Consider the following 18,918-nt stretch of genomic DNA (forward strand, 5'->3'; position numbering starts at 1 on the left):
AAACAGTAGCATATGACACACACTGTTCTGCACCTTGATATTTTCAACTATTACTTTGGAGGTATTTCCATATCACAAACACGTGGAGCCACATCATTATTTTTCCTGCTGCATACTATTCCATCACACAGTGGAATCATAGCTTCATTCCACAATCTCCAATCAATGGACACTGAGATCTTAAAAAGGATTTAACCTAACTAATCTGTAAATTTTTAAAACATGAAAGGTCAGCTGAAATTGAGACAAACACAGATTCAAGACTTGTCTCCAGAATATCTTTTGACCAGGAGGGGGAACGCAAGAGGCAGGAGGAGAGGCGAAATGCTGGGAAATTTCCCTGGCCAATCGTAAAGTGGAAGGACCAGCAGGAAATTACTGCCGGGTAGGAGTTCGCCCAGGGGCGCCCTAATGGTCTAGTAGGAGGCCATGCTCCAAGACCAGCTTTCCCTAGGCTGCGACTCTGGGTACCCAAGTGGGTCGGGGTCACAGTGCAAAGATGCATGACCATCTCCAGCTTCCCGTGGGGACCCACGGGCCGAGGTGGGTCTGAACCCCCACGGCCTCCGGCTCACGCGCGCGGGGGGGCGTACACGTGGTGACCTGCCCGGGGCCGGGTTCCCGGCTTCGGCTCCTCCTCCCTCCAGCTCTCTTTCGGCTTTCTGCAGTATCACGTGCAGCCGCGCCGGGTGCAGGATGGCGGCGGCCGCTGCAGCGGTGGGTGTCAGGCTCCGAGACTGCTGCAGCCGGGGCGCTGTGCTCCTGCTCTTCTTTTCCCTATCCCCTCGGCCCCCGGCCGCCGCCGCCTGGCTACTGGGCCTGCGGCCCGAGGACACCGCCGGAGGCCGCGTGTCCCTAGAGGGGGGCACCCTGCGCGCCGCGGAAGGCACCAGCTTCCTCCTGCGAGTCTATTTCCAGCCCGGGCCCGCGGCGCCCGCGGCGCCGGTACCTGCACCCACCTTTTCCCCGGGGGAGAACAGCACCGGCGACTGGGCTCCACGACTCGTGTTTATCGAGGAGCCTCCGGGAGGGAGCGGCGCGGCGCCCAGCGCTGTGCCCACGCGCCCCCCGGGGCCGCAGCGCTGCCGCGAGCAGAGCGACTGGGCATCGGACGTGGAGGTCCTGGGGCCCCTGCGCCCCGGAGGCGTGGCGGGCTCAGCCCTAGTCCAGGTGCGGGTGCGGGAACTCCGCAAGGGCGAGGCGGAGCGAGGCGGCGCGGGCGGTGGCGGGAAGCTCTTCTCGCTGTGCGCCTGGGACGGGCGCGCCTGGCACCACCACGGCGCCGCCGGCGGCTTCCTGCTGCGCGTCCGCCCGCGGTTGTACGGCCCCGGCGGGGACCTGCTGCCCCCCGCCTGGTTGCGGGCGCTCGGAGCACTCCTGCTGCTCGCCCTGTCTGCCCTGTTCAGCGGCCTACGCCTGAGCCTGCTCTCGCTGGACCCGGTGGAGTTACGGGTGCTGCGGAACAGCGGCTCGGCCGCCGAGCAGGAGCAGGCGCGCCGAGTGCAGGCCGTGCGCGGCAGGGGGACCCATCTGCTCTGCACCCTGCTCCTGGGCCAAGCCGGAGCCAACGCGGCCCTGGCGGGCTGGCTGTACGCCTCGCTGCCGCCGGGCGTCGGGGGCACCGGGGAGGACTACGGCGACGCGGGAATTCACTTCCCGTGGCTGCCGGCGCTCGTGTGCACCGGCGCGGTGTTCCTGGGCGCCGAGATCTGCCCCTACTCCGTGTGTTCGCGGCACGGGCTGGCCATCGCCTCGCACAGCGTGTGCCTGACCCGGCTTCTGATGGCGGCCGCCTTCCCCGTGTGCTACCCACTGGGCCGCCTGCTCGACTGGGCGCTGCGCCAGGAGATCAGCACCTTCTACACGCGGGAGAAGCTGCTGGAGACGCTGCGAGCCGCGGACCCTTACAGCGACCTGGTCAAAGAGGAGCTCAACATCATCCAGGGCGCCCTGGAGCTGCGCACCAAGGTGGTGGAGGAGGTGCTGACCCCCCTCGGGGACTGCTTCATGCTGCGCTCCGACGCGGTGCTGGATTTCGCCACCGTCTCCGAGATCCTGCGCAGCGGTTACACGCGCATCCCCGTATACGAGGGCGACCAGCGGCACAACATTGTGGACATTCTGTTTGTCAAGGACTTGGCCTTCGTGGACCCCGACGACTGCACGCCGCTCCTCACTGTCACCCGCTTCTACAACCGGCCCCTACACTGCGTCTTCAACGATACCCGGCTGGACACGGTGCTGGAGGAATTTAAGAAGGGTGAGCATGTGGTCTATCTCCTCCCTCCACTCCTCCCCCCTTTAAAATATTGGAGTGCTTGCGTGCTCAGTCGTGCCCGACTTGGTGCGACCCCCGCATGGACTTTCGTAAACACGTGAGGCTTCAGGTACCCAGAGCAGCTTCTCTCCTATGGAACCAAAAACTCGAGGAAGGTCCTACCGCATGGCTTCCTGGGTCTTTTCATTGCACTTCTCTCTACCTTCCTTGAGGCTGATTGAGTTCCTGCCTCTTCCCCTTTATGTGGTTCACAAGATTCACTGCATGCCTCATTCATTCCATTGCAGTATTTTTTCAGGGCCCACCAATTGTCAGTTATTGTGCAGGTAGGACTCAGGGGCTAGTCCTTGGTGGACACTGCATAGCACCCCATTGCAGGAGAAACCTCTAAAGGTTCCTGTAACAAGTGTCTTTGCCTTGAACTCTGCGCTCCGGGTGGAAGTTCACCATTTCGTATTCCAGAGCAAACTCCATTGCTGGACAGCTCCAGCTGCTGACAATGTATTTCTTACTAGGAGCAGAAATTTATGTCTCCAGAGCTTTTTTCTGGTTCCTAGTTTTGCGCTTTGAATCACATAGAGCAAGTCCCAGGCATCTTAGCTATTCTTCCCCCATATTGATCTTTCCATCAGCTATGCCTTGGACACAGACCAAGTACCCAGGTTGGAGATTAAAAGTTAACTAAGGCAGTGACATCCTTGGACTTCTGGAAACTGTGGTCTCATGAAGTAAAGTAGATCTAGAGCTGAGGAAATATTCTGGTAAAGGAAACCACCTAAAAAACTTGCATATCCAAATGAATGGGGTTTCCTTCAAAGCAGTCACATCCCCTGCCCTTGTTGTCATGCCTGTAACATGTTTACTACATGTCTGGGGTTTGCCTTTGGAAACTGTCTTCTGAGATTGAGAATGATTCACTCCAGAAAAATCAGCCTGGAAACTTTAGGGCTGATCCTCTTGACATTACAGTTTGACTGGTCCCCCTAGTTAACCAGAGTTGACCCAGAAGGACCCTGGGTTGTTTTTGAAAGTCAAATCTACCTTCACGAGTCACCATTGAGAGCTTTCAGAAGACCGTCTCACAGACCCTTGAAGCAATCGAAGAAATGATTTGAAAACAGTGACACAGTTAGAATAAGTGTAGAACCTCCCAGAATTTCAAAAGAGGCATTCATCTATACATATGAGTTGGCATGTTTATTGAAAACAAAACAAAGCAAAAAAAAATCCCTTGACTTTAGAATCTGGTTGCAAATGTAGCTCCCTGTGGCTAGCAGAAATCTCACTTGACTGCGTGTTTTTGATATATTTTTGTTTGTCAAAAATTCAGTCTCATTACCTATTTTATCAGCACAGGTACTCTTTGTATATGAAGAATTTGCATTCAGAGAGAAATCTGTGGTCTTCCTCCTGCCACAATATTTTTAAACAAGTAAAATTGTATTGAATATCAAAACATAACCTGAGAAGGAGGAAAAAGTCAAAAAAGCTACTTTCAATCTCAGATTTGGAGAGAGAACAATCCTACATTTTGTGTTGGTATCATGAGAAGGGAAAGGAAATGTACATATATTGCAGCTGTTTTAACCCAATCTGGTCTACTATCTCACCCTCTTCGGTCTCCCCCCAGTCCTTCCATGACTCAATCCCACTGCACTTGGAGGTTCATCCATCCAGTCTCAGTATTTTTCTGACATTTTGTGTACCCTCCAGAATGGAGTCTTGGTTCTGGGCATAAAAGTTATGAGAATTTGTGTTAGTTTACTAGGGTTACCATAACAAAATACCATAGACTGAGTGGCTTGAACAACAGAAATTTATTATCTCATAGTTCTGGAGGCTGAAAGTCCAAGATTAAGGTGTCTTCAGGCTTGATTTCTTCTGGAGCCACTGTCTTTGGCTTGCAGATGGCAGCCTTCTTGCTGTGCCCTTACATAGTGGCTGCTTGGTGTGTGTGCTCTGGAGTCTCTGTGTGTGTGTGAATCTCTTCTTACAAGGACACCAGTCAGACTGGATTAAGGCTCACCCTTGTTGTTGTTGTTTGGTCGCTAAGTCGTGTCCAATTCTTTTGCAATCCCATCTACTGGAGTCCACCAGGCTCCTGCATAGGATTTTCCAGGCAAGAATACTGGAGTGGGTTGCTATTTCTTGCTCCAGGGGAATCTTCCCAGCCCAGGAGTTGAACTCTCGGCTCTTGCATTGGCAAGTAGATTCTTCACCACTGAGCCACCTGGGAAGCCCTAAGGCTCACCCTATCAGCCCCTTTTTAATTTAATCACCTCTTACATGTGATTGGGCTTCCTTGGTGACTCAGATGGTAAAGAATCCACCTGCCAGTGCAGGAGACATGGGTTCAATCCCAGGGTCGGGAAGATCCTCTGAAGAAGGGAATGGCAGCCCACTCTAGTATTCTTGCCTAGAGAATTCCATGGACAGAGGAGCCTGGTGGATTCATGGGCTCTCAAAGAATCAGATGTGACTGAGCAACTTTCATTTTCTACATGTGATAGCCAAGATAGTGTTCATTGTCATGCACTGCTAGACAAGATTTGTTTTTATTGAGGTATAGTTGATATACAATATTATATAAGTTTCAGGTATATAACATAGTGATTCACAATTCTTAAAGATTACATTCCATTTATAGCAATTGTAAAATATTGGCTGTAGTCCTTGTTTGGCACTATATATATCCTTGTAGCTTATTTATTTTATGCATAATAGTTTGTACCTGTTAGTCCCCTACTCCTATGGGGCCCCCTCTCTCTTTTTTCTCCCCACTGGTAACCCCCAGTTTATTCTCCATATCTATAAGTCTTGTTTCTTTATGTTATATTCACTAGTTTGTTTAATTTTTTAGATTCCACATATAAGTGATATCATACAGCATTTGCCTTTCTCTGCCAGACAACATTTTTAATGAAATTCCTGGGAACTCATTTATTCATTAATTATTTACTGGGCATCTATATAGAGCTAGGGAACAGGGGAGACAATAAGATTGCCCTAAGAAAGATAACAATCTCCAAGGGAGGACAGTGTTAGAATAAAGGCAGTCTCCTGAAGCAGAAATTGTGCCTTTCTAACCACTGTATCTCTGGCACCTTGCACTGTGCCTCGCACATAGTAGGCTGCTTGAAAAAGTCAGTATTGATCAGATATGAGTCTTGTTGCAGAATTTCTAAATCTGGTCTTAAAAAGGCCTGGTAGTGTTCTATCAGCAAGTGGTTAGTTTGCAATTAGGTAGATCTCCAAAGAGAAGCAGGTAGTTACACCAAGGAAGATATTTCCATGCCCCCTTATAACCTCCCTCCTTCCTCAAAGTGTGGTCCATGAGCCAGAAGCATGGGCCTCACTTGGGACCTTTATAGAAATGCAGATTTTCATGCCTCACTCCAAATCCACTGAATAAAAATCTGCATTTTAGCAAGTCCCCAAGAGACTCACGTGTACATTAAATTTTGAGAAGCATTGCCTTATGAGATTCTTATTAACAATGATTGGTAGCCTCCAACTAATAAAAATAAATGGAAAAAAAAAACAATGATTGGTAGATTAACTTAGAAAAGAATAAATATAAGGTATAATTATTAAGGTAGGTGTTCTCTGGCTCCAAGCCATATAAAACAGTGGTCATTTTTTATAAGAGTTCTGTTTCCTTCACAGGTTAGGAGAGGAAAACTGAATTGAATTATCTTTCTTTACTTTTAAAAATAACATTTTAGTCAAGTCATAACAGCCCTTCCATTTACCTCACTCCCTTGTACTTCAGGTAATTTAACCGCCTAAATAAACCCCGTAGGAGGTAGGAGAGGAAAATGGTCATTTTAATAGGAACAACAGTTACCATTAATTGAGCGACAGCTCTACTAGGCACCACGCCAAGCTCTTTATATACTCAGAACAACCCTCCTGGGTAAGAATTATTAACTCCATTTTACAGATGAAGAAACTAGAGCTCAGACTGATTACATGACTTGCTCAACTTTCCAGAGCTAATAATTGCCTGAATCATGATTTGAACCAGATTGAAGGACTCGAAAGCCTGTTTTTTCCCCACCACATGTCTTATTCTACTTCCCATCCCCAAACTCCTGCCATCCAAAGAGTTCAAAGCTGGTCTTTCACTTCAGACTTGCTGCCCATGATTCACCTCTTGTTTCTGCAGGTTGGAAATGTAGCTTTTTATAATTACATTAATTGCTAATATGCATTTTACAAAAAATTTCTACCTCTTTTATCCGTAAAACAACTCTGCAGGTGTAGGTGAGGACCATAAGAATCAGAAGAGTTACTTGCTCTGCCTAAGATCATCACTCACCTGGTTGGTATATTCCAAGACCCAGATTCAAGTCTGGGTCTTGAGACTCCAAAGCTCATATCCATTTAAGATTTTCTCTAAACATTTCTTAGGAGTTCCAAGTCTTTAGAAGTGGGGGAAAGGAAAGCAAGCATGCTAGCTTTACAAAATGGAACAATATTTCTCCCCACTAGACTGTTAATTCCTTGAGGGCAGAGAATGAATCTTACTTACTTTATGTGCTCAGAACAAACACAGTGGCCCTCATGACTACTTCTTCTTGTTGTTGTTTAGTCACTAAGTCATATCTGATTCTGTGTGACCCCATGGACTATAGCCAGCCAGGCTCCTCTGTCCATGGAATTCTCCAGGCAAGAATAGTGGAGTGGATTGCCATATCCTTCTTCATGGGATCTTCCCAACCCAGAGATCAAACCCACATCTCCTGCATTGGCAGGCAAATTCTTTACTGCTGAGCCACCAGGAAAGCCCTGGCCATCATGACAAGACATTATTCAAATATCATTGAATAAATATTTATTGAATAAATTATCTTAAATGGATGATTTCAATTTTATTTCTGTGTTTGAGTGAGGTGAATTTTAAGAACAGAATAATTAGTGTTGTTCCATTGACCATGACCAGTCTTTCCTCTTCCCAGGTTCTCTATCCCAGTTAGCAGCAACACTGTGCCCACAGGCTACCAGGCTAGAAATTCTCTCCTTCCCCCCACCCGCATCCTATTAATCACTGTCTGCCACAGTGATTTCAGGCTGCCACAACAGATGTCAAATTGATTGGCTTAAACAACAGAAATTTATTTTCTCACTTTTCTGGAGGCGAGAAGTTCAAGATCGAGGTTCCAGCTGATTTGGTCTCTGATAAGAGCTGTCTTCCTGGCTTGCCAACAGCTACCTTCTCACTGTGTCCTCACGTGGCCTTTCCTTAGTGCACATGCACAGGGAGACAGAGAAACAGCTCCGGTCTCTCTTCTTCTCATGAAATTACCAATTCTTTTGGATTAGGACCCCACCCTTCTGATCTCATTGAACCTTAGAGGCCCACTGGGGGTTGGGGCTTCAACATGTCAATTTGGAGAGGGGAAAGGACACAAGCATTCAGTCCATAATAATCTCCAAAGTCAGCCCCATATTTGAACAAAGTCTGCAAAATTTTGCCAATATTGCATATTTCTTTTATTGAATACCTATGCATACCTTAGTCCACTATTTATTCTGCCTAGGTTATTCTTTAATTTTATTCAATAAATAATATTGTGTAGGCACAGTGGAGATTACTACCAATAGGACCCCTGTCTGAATGGAGCTTTCATACTAATACAGGAGACAAATTAAACAAATGAGATAGGAATTAAGAGCATAAGCTTTCGTACCAAACCACTCTGGGTTGCATCCTGGCCTTGGGCAATTTATTTAACTCTTTGCTTCATTAGGGTAATAATAGGATTATTTTTTACTTTATTTTTTATTGAAGGGTAATTGCTTTACAGAATTTTGTTTTCTGTCAAACCTCAACATGAATCAGCCATAGGTATGCATATATCCCCTCCCTTTTGAACCTCCCTCCCATCTCCCTCCCCATCCCACCCCTCTAGGTTGATACAGAGCCTCTGTTTGAGTCAAGATTATTTGATATATTAAGATAATATTAAGACAATATTGCAGCTGCAGCAAGACAATATTGCATAATACAGCTCATTTAGTAACTGTCATACAATAAGTGCTAAATAAATGTTACCTCTGATTACTAAAGATAAACACAAATCTATTACATACTCATTTGTGCAAATGCCTCCTGAGAAGTTCTACATCCTCCAATTTTTTTTTTTTTTACCTTCAAATCCATCCTCTCCAGAGCCAATAAATAATCCCTGGTGTCATCATCCTCTGCTTCAACACTTCTGCAGTCCTCCCCACTGCCTACAGGATGAAGTCTAAACTGTATCTTAGGACCTGCTCCCAGCCCTCCCCTGCAGACTCATCACTCCCACAGCTTTATGCTCCAGCAAGGCCAAACTTCATGGCCACACTGTGCTATTTCTTGCCTTTGTCCCTTTACTCATGCTGTCCTCTTTGACAGAAACATACATCACCTGACTAATCCCTACTCCAGGCAAACATACTGGAGTGGGTTGCCATTTCCTACTCCAGGAGATCTTCCCGACCCAGTGATCAAACCCTGGTCTCCTGCATTGCAGGCAGATTCTTTGCCATGTAAGCCACCAGGGAAGCCCAATTCCTACTCTAGCCCCTCCTTTAACACACAGCACAAGGGCCACCTCCCCTGTGAAACTTCTCCTGTAAACCTCAGATTTGGCCAACTTAATTAATTCTTCAATATCTCCATTATTGAATTAATGGGGTATTATAGTATCTGTTGAAAAGTGTCACCCATCCATATAAACAGCATCTGGAGGACAGAGGCTGTCATATCTACCTTTGTAGCTGTAGCACCTAACAATGGATATGACACAGTAAGTTTTCAATAAGTCTTTACTGAATGACTGAATGAATAACTGGAAGGAGTTAAACTTGAATATAATGGAAGGGATCTGCAGAGCTCTAGTAAATGAATCATTCATTATCTTCAGTCCAATCACTTTGGACCATGCAGAAGGACAAAGTCAAAGTTTAAATGTTAGGGGGAAAGTGTTATGTATTTGTTTCTTTGAGCTTCCCTGATGGCTCAGTGGTAAAAGAATCTACCTGCAATGTAGGAGCTGGGTTCGATCCCTGGGTTGGGAAGATCCCATTGAAAGGTTGTTGCTGAACCATAAGATGCCGGGATTCTTGGCCTCCAGAGGAGACGAATTCAATCTGGGGCCAGAGACGAGGCTGGATCACTCAGAGCTTTTGTGTAATAAGGTTTTATTAAAGTATAAAGGAGATAGAGAAAGCTTCTGACACAGGCATCAGAAGAGGGCAGAAAGAGTACCCCCTGCTAGTCTTCAGCTGGATGTTATATAGTCACTCACAGTCTGTTAATGAAAAGAAAGGAATGTCTTAAAACTCAGAATGGCACCAGGCCCCTCATCCATAAGTTGCATTTTGTGATAATCTTGGCACCAGATAATTCATTCCAGGCCATAAAACAATTGACTTGAATCTTGTAGAAGGGCAGATTACCAAACAAATAGTTTTGTTTACATAGATTAGGGGAACAATATCTGAGTATAACATACTGGTCTGTCAAGTAGTTTCTGAGCCATTTGGCAGAACTTACAGAGTCTGGAGTAAATGCATAGCACATTAACATAGCTTAAAACAAATATTTCCATAAGAAAAATGTATTGGTTAACTCAAGGTTTTGAGAATAGTTAGCTTCAGGTGAAACCAGGTGTCATGGCAACACAGTATTTTAAGAGAAACCTCCTTTTAAATTTGTATAGAGAAGGAAAAAAAAAAAATATATCGCCAGTTTGTTTCCTTCTGCCGCTTAAGAGAGATAAAAATGTCTGACACTTGCAGCCTATTTCCTTCGTTTGGAGACCCCTGGCCTTCCTGCCTATTACCCTCTCACCGTGATGGAGGGTGTGGCAACCCACTCCAATATTCTTGCCTGGAGAAATCCATGGACCAGAGGAGCCTGGCAGGCTACAGTCCATAGGGTTGCACAGTCAGACACGACTGACGCAAGTAAGCAGCAGCAGCATTATGTTTCTTTACTTCTTTAAGTAAAATTATTTAGCCCTTTTCAAACACTGTGCTAAGAGTTGGGTATATGAGACACAATCCCTCCTTTCAAGGAGCCTTCAGCCTAGTGAGAAAATAGCTTTCCCCTTTGAAAAGCTAGAAGGCAGCCTGGACTGGTCTTTCCCCCCAACTTCCTGCAATGTTACATTTCACAAGTCATAGCTTAGCACGTGAGTTACGTGGATAAGACAAACCTGTACATAAATCATTAAAGCAAATGTGAAAGTGAAAGTCGCTCAGTCATGTTCGACTCTTTGCAACCCCATAGACTATACAGTCAATGGAATTCTCCAAGCCAGAATTCTGAAGTGGGTAGCCATTCTCTTCTCCAGGGGATCTTCCCAACCCAGGGATTGAACCCAGGTCTCCCACATTGCAGGTGGCTTCTTTACCAGCTGAGCCACCAGAGAAAGCAAAAATGAAATAACAGAAATACTAATATGCAATGAGACTATGGAGAAGAGAGTGATAATGATAGGGTTATTTTGCTTTTACAAAATTTTTACTAAAGTTTTAAGTTTCTATACTTATTCACTCTAGAAAATTGAAAACTGTAGAACAAAGTATGAAAATCACCAGAAGATAATCATTCTACTGTCCTGAAATAATCACTTTTAATATTTTGTCATGTTAAAAATATGTTGTATACAATAACAACATTAATCAAATTCTTAAACAGGAAAAAAAGAAAAACCTTCTGGTCTTACCTTCTTCCAGAGATCAAATATCCCATTCTAATCCGAAGAGTGGTTTTTTGATGAGGTGGTATTATTTTCACAGTTAGTCTCCTTGAGTTGAGTTCTATAATTTGGGAACACTAATTCATAAAACACAGCCTTAGAAATTTATTGAACTTAATTTCTAAAGTTTACTCTTCTATTTATTGGATTGTTTTTAGGAGATAACTAGTCTTGTATAGATAACACAGGGAAGGGAAAAAGCTTTGTTCCAAAGTTGAAGGCCTCTGGGTACTATAGCTCCAGTATCTAACTTGGTTAAACAATATAGCTCTGTCTTCCTAAACAAAAGACAGCAAAATCCATGTAATGCTGGGGTACTCTATCTGTAGGCAAGCATAGCCATCTAAAATTATGTAAATGGCCTATTGCTATTTTCAGACTCGGCCTTTGTTCATTGATTGATTCATTCATTCATTCAGTTAATATTTATTGAATTCCTGCTTTGGGCCAGGCACCTGGGTGGGACTTGGGAATATAGATGTGAACAAGAAAGACATTGAGCAGCAATTATGGGGCTGAAAGAGGTCCACTTCAATTTTTGGTCTACTGCATATGATTTGTTCCCTAAAGAACATCCAACCAGCCAGTAAGTGCTTCTGGCACAGACACACAGTGTAATATTTTCACTGGGGAATAATCTGAAAAGTCAGTGTTTTGCTTCATCACTCCAAATTCTATTGTGAGCTATTTTAGCAGAAAGAATAGTCATCCCACTGTTTAATTCTATAAAAAGCTGCCAAAGCATGAATGCTCCTTTCTTTGTCTTCTATAAGAGAAAATTAAAAGTTATTTCACTCAAAGTTATATTTCACCGATATAATTAGAGGTAAAATGCTTTAAAATGTGTTAAACATTTGCTAAATAATAATTAGTAAAACTTAGAATAAGATGTTTACCTTCTAAACAATAATTAGAATAACAGTAAACAAAGCATAGTCCATCATATCCAGGAAGGAAGAACAAAAGAAAACAAGGGAAAGTGAAAACAATTAATTCTACAAGGTGCTAAAATTGCTGATTTATATTTCTTTCTTTGCAACTTTTCATTATGATTGTTTTAAATTTGCTATGCAGTAGTCTTTTTTTCTTAGCCTAGCAGTAGATATACCAGCTAACAAGAGAATCTGAACTGAAAGGAGCACTGAAAGACCTGAGAGAGAGTCTTTTTTTTTTTTTTTTTTAGATTTACTTATCCTTTCTAGGACATAACAGCCTTTGTTATCAGTCTCTGTTTATATCTAATCTAAACCCCACAGACTGCAGTCAAATTCTGTTTCCTTTTTTTATCATGTTTTGTGGGTCGTCTTTTACTTGGAGGACACAGTAGCTTACCTCAATTCTACTTTTTAACAACCAGTTACACTTGGTCATGTTTCTGGCTCCCTTAAAGCATTTGGTGTCTCAGGGCAGGGGGTCTGTAGATTTTTCTATTGTTGTTCGGCCACTAAATCCTGTCCAACTCTTTGCAATGCCATGAGCTGCAGCATACCAGGCTGCCCTGTCCTTCACTATCTTCCGGAGTTCATTCAAACTCGTGTCCATTGAGTCGGTGATGCTATCGCACCATCTCAACCTCTGTTGTCCCCTTATCCTTTTGGCTTCAATCTTTCCTAGCATCAGGGTCTTTTCCAAAGAGTCGATTCTTCACATCATGTGGCCAAAGGATTGGAGTTTCAGCTTCAGCATCAGTCCTTTCAATGAATATTCAGGACTGATTTCCTTTAAGATTGACTGGTTTGATCTCCTTGCAGTCCAAGGTACTCTCAAGAGTCTTCTCCAACACCACAGTTCAAAAGCATCAGTTCCTCTGTGCTCAGCCTTCTTTATGGTCCAACTTTCACATCCATACGTGACTACTGGAAAAACCAAAGCTTTGACTATGCAGACCTTTGTTGGCAAAGTGATATCTCTGCTTTTTAATACAACTGTCTAGGTCTGTCTCAGTTGGTAAAGAATCTGCCTGCAATGCGGGAGACCTGGGTTCAATCCCTGGGTTGGGAATATCCCCTGGAGAAGGGAAAGGCTATCCACTCCAGTATTCTGGCCTGGAGAATTCCATGGACTGTATAGTCCATGGGGTCGCAAACAGTTGGACACGACTGAGCTTTTACTTTTTTTTCACTATTTTTTTCACTTTCACTTTTTCAGGTCTGTCACAGCTTTCCTTCCAAGGAGCAAGCATCTTTTAATTTCATGGCTGCAGTCACTGTCCTCAGTGATTGTGAAGCCCAAGAAAAGTAAAATCTGTCACTGTTTCCACTTTTTCCCCTCCTATTTGCCGTGAAGTGATGGGACCAGATGCCATGATCTTAGTTTTTTAGTGGTGAATAGATTTTTCTAGTACTCTCATAAACTGGTTTACCTCTAGGCCCATATTTAGAGATTCCTGGACCTTTAATAACAATTTCGATCCTCTATTTCCTGTTGTCTATTCCTTTCCAAACTAGATTCTTCTCAATTCTTCCTTCCATTCTTCCCTTCCTCCCTTCCTTCCTTTCCATATGACATTATTCTCTATGAGGCCTCCAGTCTTCCTGGTGCTTGTAGTCAAGTAAGGAGATACATACTAATAATAAATAATTACAAAAGAAGACAAGTGATTTGAAGGAAAAGTATAGGGAGCTCTGAGAGCATATAACAGGGGGTCCTGACCTGGTCTTACAGGTTAGGATAAACTACCTCCTGCCCAAGTGATATTTGTGCTGAATCCTAAAGGGTGGAGAGGAGTTCACCAGAGCTTTCCAGGAGAAGGGAACAGACATGCAAAGGCTCTGAGGAAAGAGTACCAAGTGGATGTCCTGCAGGGTTCCTGGGCCATTTGACACCCAGTGGGGAAAGCGCCACCTCTGCCCACCAGTCTTCTTTCTGTAGACGTTATCAGAATGCTGGGCTACCAGGGTTCTGGGAGATGGATATAATATAATTTATTATATTATAATTATACTTATAATATAATTTATATTATATAATATAAATATCCAAGAGCATGAGAGGAGGAAGGGCCCTGATGGAAGTGATACAGAGCAGCCTGGGGTACAGACAAGGGCATCCAGACAACATCTATGGGTAATGGGGTGGCCGGGAGGGATTGGCTGCTAGGGAGCACTGATTCCCTGGAAAGATCTGGGAAAACTTCTCTGAGGAAGTGAATGAAGAGGGACTCTGATACGCAGTTATGAAGGGAAAGAACATTCTAGCTGAGGCAGGAGCTTGAGCGAGAAAAGGAAAGGGAGCCGAGAGGACCTTCAAAAGCTGTTAAAGCCGTGATTATATTGTTGCTTTTCTTCCAGCAAAATGGGAAACTAGGCAGATTGAGACATTTGTCAAACATAATTTATGTTCTCTCCAAGTGCCAAAACTGTATATTTTAACCATTTTTGGTGGTGATATTTCTAAAATGTTTTATGCCCATTCCTGCCTGTCTTAATAAAGGATCCTAAATATAACAACCTTTTCTTGATGACGCATGATCATGGTCATGAGAGTGTAGTTATTTTATGCTGCATTATAAATCAGTTCTCTGCTTTCATTTTTCTCTATCCTCTGCTGTCAGCTGCTAGTTCTTTTTGAGTCAGCCTCAAGCAAATCCCTGTCCCCACCTCGCTCATCACAAAATCATTCTATTTAACTGAGAAACCAAGTAAATACACAGGTTGGGAATCATATGCCTGATGTACAATAGGCTTCAATAAATATTTGTTGAATAAATGATTAATTAGGCTTGGACTGGGAGTCTCAGGTATGGGGTTGGTGTTCAGACCTGGAATAGTTCCTCCTGGGACCCGACTCAAAACTGTGCGAAGTCACCTCCAGATAATGGATGGTTTCGCTGCTATTTTTGAAGTGTTGCTTAGCAAGCCAGACTGCCAACCAGCTTAGAGTCTAGTGACTAACAACTATTTTCTTCATGCCCTGGTGATGCTGGTTACCATGGTGTTCTGGGTGACATGGGTGGCTTTTTTTATAATTGCCTTTTAGTGGCTTGAGAAATTTTTTTGTGATAAATGCATTAATTATTTCTGATGAAGTAGGGCAGGATTACTACAAAGTACAGACTTTTTTAAAAAAAAACTAAAAAAAGGGACTGTTTTGCTTTTCCAGATTAAGGTGGTTGCTGCAGGACTGGTAGGATATTTTTTATGTTGCTCTTCCTGATTTGATAAAAAGGGATTTGATTTGACTGTATAAATTTTTTTTAAAGCCTAGCTTGTGTCAAGGTAATATTTCTTATCTTAATCTTTAATATTAAAATACAAAACTTAGGAGTTCAAGCTCCTTTGTAAACTTAAGAGGCTATAATTATTGACACTGTTATAATTTTGGTATGTCATATATCATCACACCAGAGGAGGACATGACAACCCACTCCAGTGTTCTTGCCTGGAGAATCCCCATGGACAGAGGAGCCTGACGAGCTACAGTCCGTGGGGTTGCAAAGAGTCTGACATGACTGAGTGATTAAGCAAAGCACATCTCATCACAAAGCACCCTGTTAAGCCAAACTGGTTTTGTAACCCAGGACTGTTTAGTATAGCATTTTAGAGCATGAAAAATGACCTTAGAGATCACCTGATCCCATCCTTTAATTTTTTTGTAATTTTTATTTGTTTATTTATTTTGGCTGTGCTGACTCTTTGTTGCCGTGCTTCTCATTTCGGTGGCTTCTCTTGTTGGGGAACACTGGCTCTAGGCATGTGTGCTTCAGTAGCTATGGCTCACAGGCTCTAGAATAGGGGCTCAGCAGTTGTGGCGTAAGGGCTTAGTTGTTGCAAGGCATGTGGAATCTTCCCAGACCAGGGCTTGAGCCCATGTCCCCTGCATTGGCAGGAGGATCTTATCAACTGCTGCTGCTGCTAAATCACTTCAGTCGTGTCCAACTCTGTGCGACCCCAGAGATGGCAGACCACCAGGCTCCCCCATCCCTGGGATTCTCCAGGCAAGAATACTGGAGTGGGTTGCCATTTCCTTCTCCAATGCATGACTGTGAAAAGTGAAAGTGAAATTGCTCAGTGGTGTCCGACTCTTTGCGACCCCACGGACTGCAGCCTACCAGGCTCCTCCACCCATGGGATTTTCCAGACAAGAGTACTGGAGTGGGTTGCCATTGCCTTCTCTGCTTATCAACTGTACCACCAAGTAAATCCCCCCGTCCTTTAATTTTAAGGCAGAGAAAGCTGAGGCCCAGAAAAGACAAATTATAAAAATAGCAATGATAATCCGTTATAGTTGCAAAGCATTTACATTTGCAAAGATCTTTCCAAACAGTAATTCATTTTGTGCTCACCATGCATGTGAAGTCAGTAGAATTTATCCCCATTTTGTCGAAGAGGCACATGGGATCTGGAGACACAAGTGTCCTGTTCAGTGTTAGTGACTGAGGCAGAACCAGAAGCCACATCTGTGATTTGCTGTCTCAGACCAGGGAACCACAGCCAGACATAGTCACAGGAACCTGGACCCCGCTGTTCTGTTTACTAGCTGTGTGACTAGGGCAGATCACTCCACCACTCCAAATGAGGCTTACCTTCCTTCTTAAAATGACAATATTTTAAAAACGGCAATATTGACCCTACTTTGTAAGATTAACATGAAGGCTAAAGATAATGCTTATATAGTACTTAAGACACTCCCCCATTTGCCTTTCACCTCACTGATCTAGTTAAATGAATTCTATCTAGTTAGTTATTTTGTGTAACAAGTGCTTTCCCTGATTCAGCCCATATGGAAGTCATTGTATATAATAAGAAAATAAGAATGATAGCTGTTTACCTTGGATAGGGCCCAGAGACCAAATTGATTGTGGAAATTTCCTTACATTTCTTTTATCCTGTCATCAGTCAGGTTTCCTTCTGTATCACTGTGCCATTCCTCAGACATCCCAGGCAAATAAAAAAACATAATCTACAAACAAATATCATACCAGATCAATGAAAGCTCTTAAAGCTGCAGTTCAGTTCAGTCTAGTCACTCAGTCGTGTCCGACTCTTTGCAACCCCACGAACTGCAGCACGCCAGGCTTCCTTGTCCATCACCAACTCCCGAAGCTTACTCAAACTCGTGTCCATCGAGTCGGTGATGCCATCCAACCATCTCATCCTCTGTCATCCCCTTCTCCTCCCGCCTTCAATCTTTCCCAGCATAAGGGTCTTTTCAAATGAGCCAGTTCTTCGCATCATGTGGCCAAAGTATTGGAGTTTCAACTTGAGCATCAGTCCTTCCAATGAATATTCAGAACTGATTTTCTTTAGGATTGACTGGTTGGATCTCCTTGCAGTCCCAGAGACTCTTGAAGGTCTTCTCCAACACCACAGTTCAAAAGCCTCAATTCTTTGGCACAGCATATTTTGACAGAGTTAGTGGGAAAGAAGGCAATGTATATACCCCAAGCCATGGAGGCCTCTAATGGCAGGAAGAAGAGTTCAGAAATGACCTTCCCTGGTTACGCATCCATGTTACTGAGATGGGGAATAACCTCATGAATGTAGTGTTTGGGGGAAGTCAATCTGTTTTTACTGGATAGGATTGATTACAGCAGAAAAAATCAACAGGAGGACTCGGTAGGATATTGGTGCAATTCTCCAGGATACAATGAGAGCATGGAAATTAACAACTATATACTTGCAATTGGAAAGAGGGAAATATGAGGCTTCATTGCCTTCTGGAAACTCCTTCTCAGTCTCTTTTTCTGTTCCTCCTACATCATATTCACTGATACATTGTCAGAACTTAGGACAGGACCTACCCCTATCAGACAGTCAGATATCTGTTGCTTGAATGTTGCATTTCTATAACCTCTGAAAGTGGGAGTTCCCAGGGCTGAGAAATAAATCTCTTTGTCTTCTCTTACTCCCTTTGTTTATTTCATTCATTCTCCCAAAGATCACCAACCTAAACCAGACTTAAATTTCTAATTGACATTTGACATCTCCACTTGGAGGCTTAAAAGGCATCTCAAACTTCAAACTATCCAGAATTGAACTTCTGCTCTCTTTGCTAAATCTACACCTTGCACAATATACCCCAACTCCCTAAATTGCAGTTCCATTCTTCTAGTTTTTCAGGCCCAAACTTCTCTGTTTCTCTTGCCACACACCCAGTCCATCATGGGTTCTGCTTTCAACATATATACAGAATCTGTCTGCATCTCACTATCTCCAATACACTCTGGCCCATGCCGTCAGCCATCTCTCATTTGGATGAACACCAGAGCTGTGAGGTCTCTCTGCTTCCACCTCTGCCCACTTTGTGTCCACTCTTCAAACAGCAGCTGGAGAGATTCTTTTAAAATGTAAGTCAGATCATATCACTTTTTTGCCAAAACCAAACATACACACAAACACAAAACTCTACAATGACTTTATCTCACCCAAAGTAGGAGCCAGACTCCTCACAAAGACCTTTCAGGCTCTATCTATCAAAGTGGCAAATACCCCACCCCTTTCCTCCTTGACTTTGGCCTGCTACTGTCCTCTTTCACTCTGCAACCATTCCTCAAGCACATCAGTTACACTTCCAAAACTCAAGGCCTTTGCATCTTATGCTGCTGATATCCCCGAGGTATCCACAGGGCTCCCTACCTCACCGCCTTTAGATCTGTATTCATACACCAGCTTCTCAGGGACTTTATCTGGCATCCCTTGCCTAGACCTGTACTACATGGTCACTCCATCCACACACTCCCTCACCAGTCTTCCCTGCTGTGCTTTTCCCGTAGCCAGAGCAATAGAGTTCATATATTTATCTGCCTTATTATCTCTCACCCCATGTACTAGAATGTAAGCTACAGGAGGAAAGTGATTTTGTCCATCGTGTTCATTGCTGCATGCCCAATGCCTAGATGAGTGCTTGGTGTATAGTGCTGCTGCTGCTGCGAAGTCACTTCAGTCG

The 18,918-nt window shown here is 44.0% G+C and overlaps 1 protein-coding gene across 1 annotated transcript in view; it reads left to right on the forward strand.

Annotated features, from left to right (window-relative positions):
• Window positions 1-696: 696 nt before the first annotated feature.
• CNNM1 (cyclin and CBS domain divalent metal cation transport mediator 1) overlaps window positions 697-18,918 on the forward strand; it is a 63,844-nt gene continuing 45,622 nt past the window's right edge. The window contains exon 1 of the mRNA XM_061163125.1: window positions 697-2,260. Within this exon, the coding sequence (XP_061019108.1) occupies window positions 697-2,260 (1,564 nt within the window). The remainder of the gene's footprint in view (window positions 2,261-18,918) is intronic.

Source organism: Dama dama, chromosome 15 (genome assembly GCF_033118175.1).
Source record: "Dama dama isolate Ldn47 chromosome 15, ASM3311817v1, whole genome shotgun sequence".
In the NCBI taxonomy this organism is placed as follows: domain Eukaryota; kingdom Metazoa; phylum Chordata; class Mammalia; order Artiodactyla; family Cervidae; genus Dama; species Dama dama.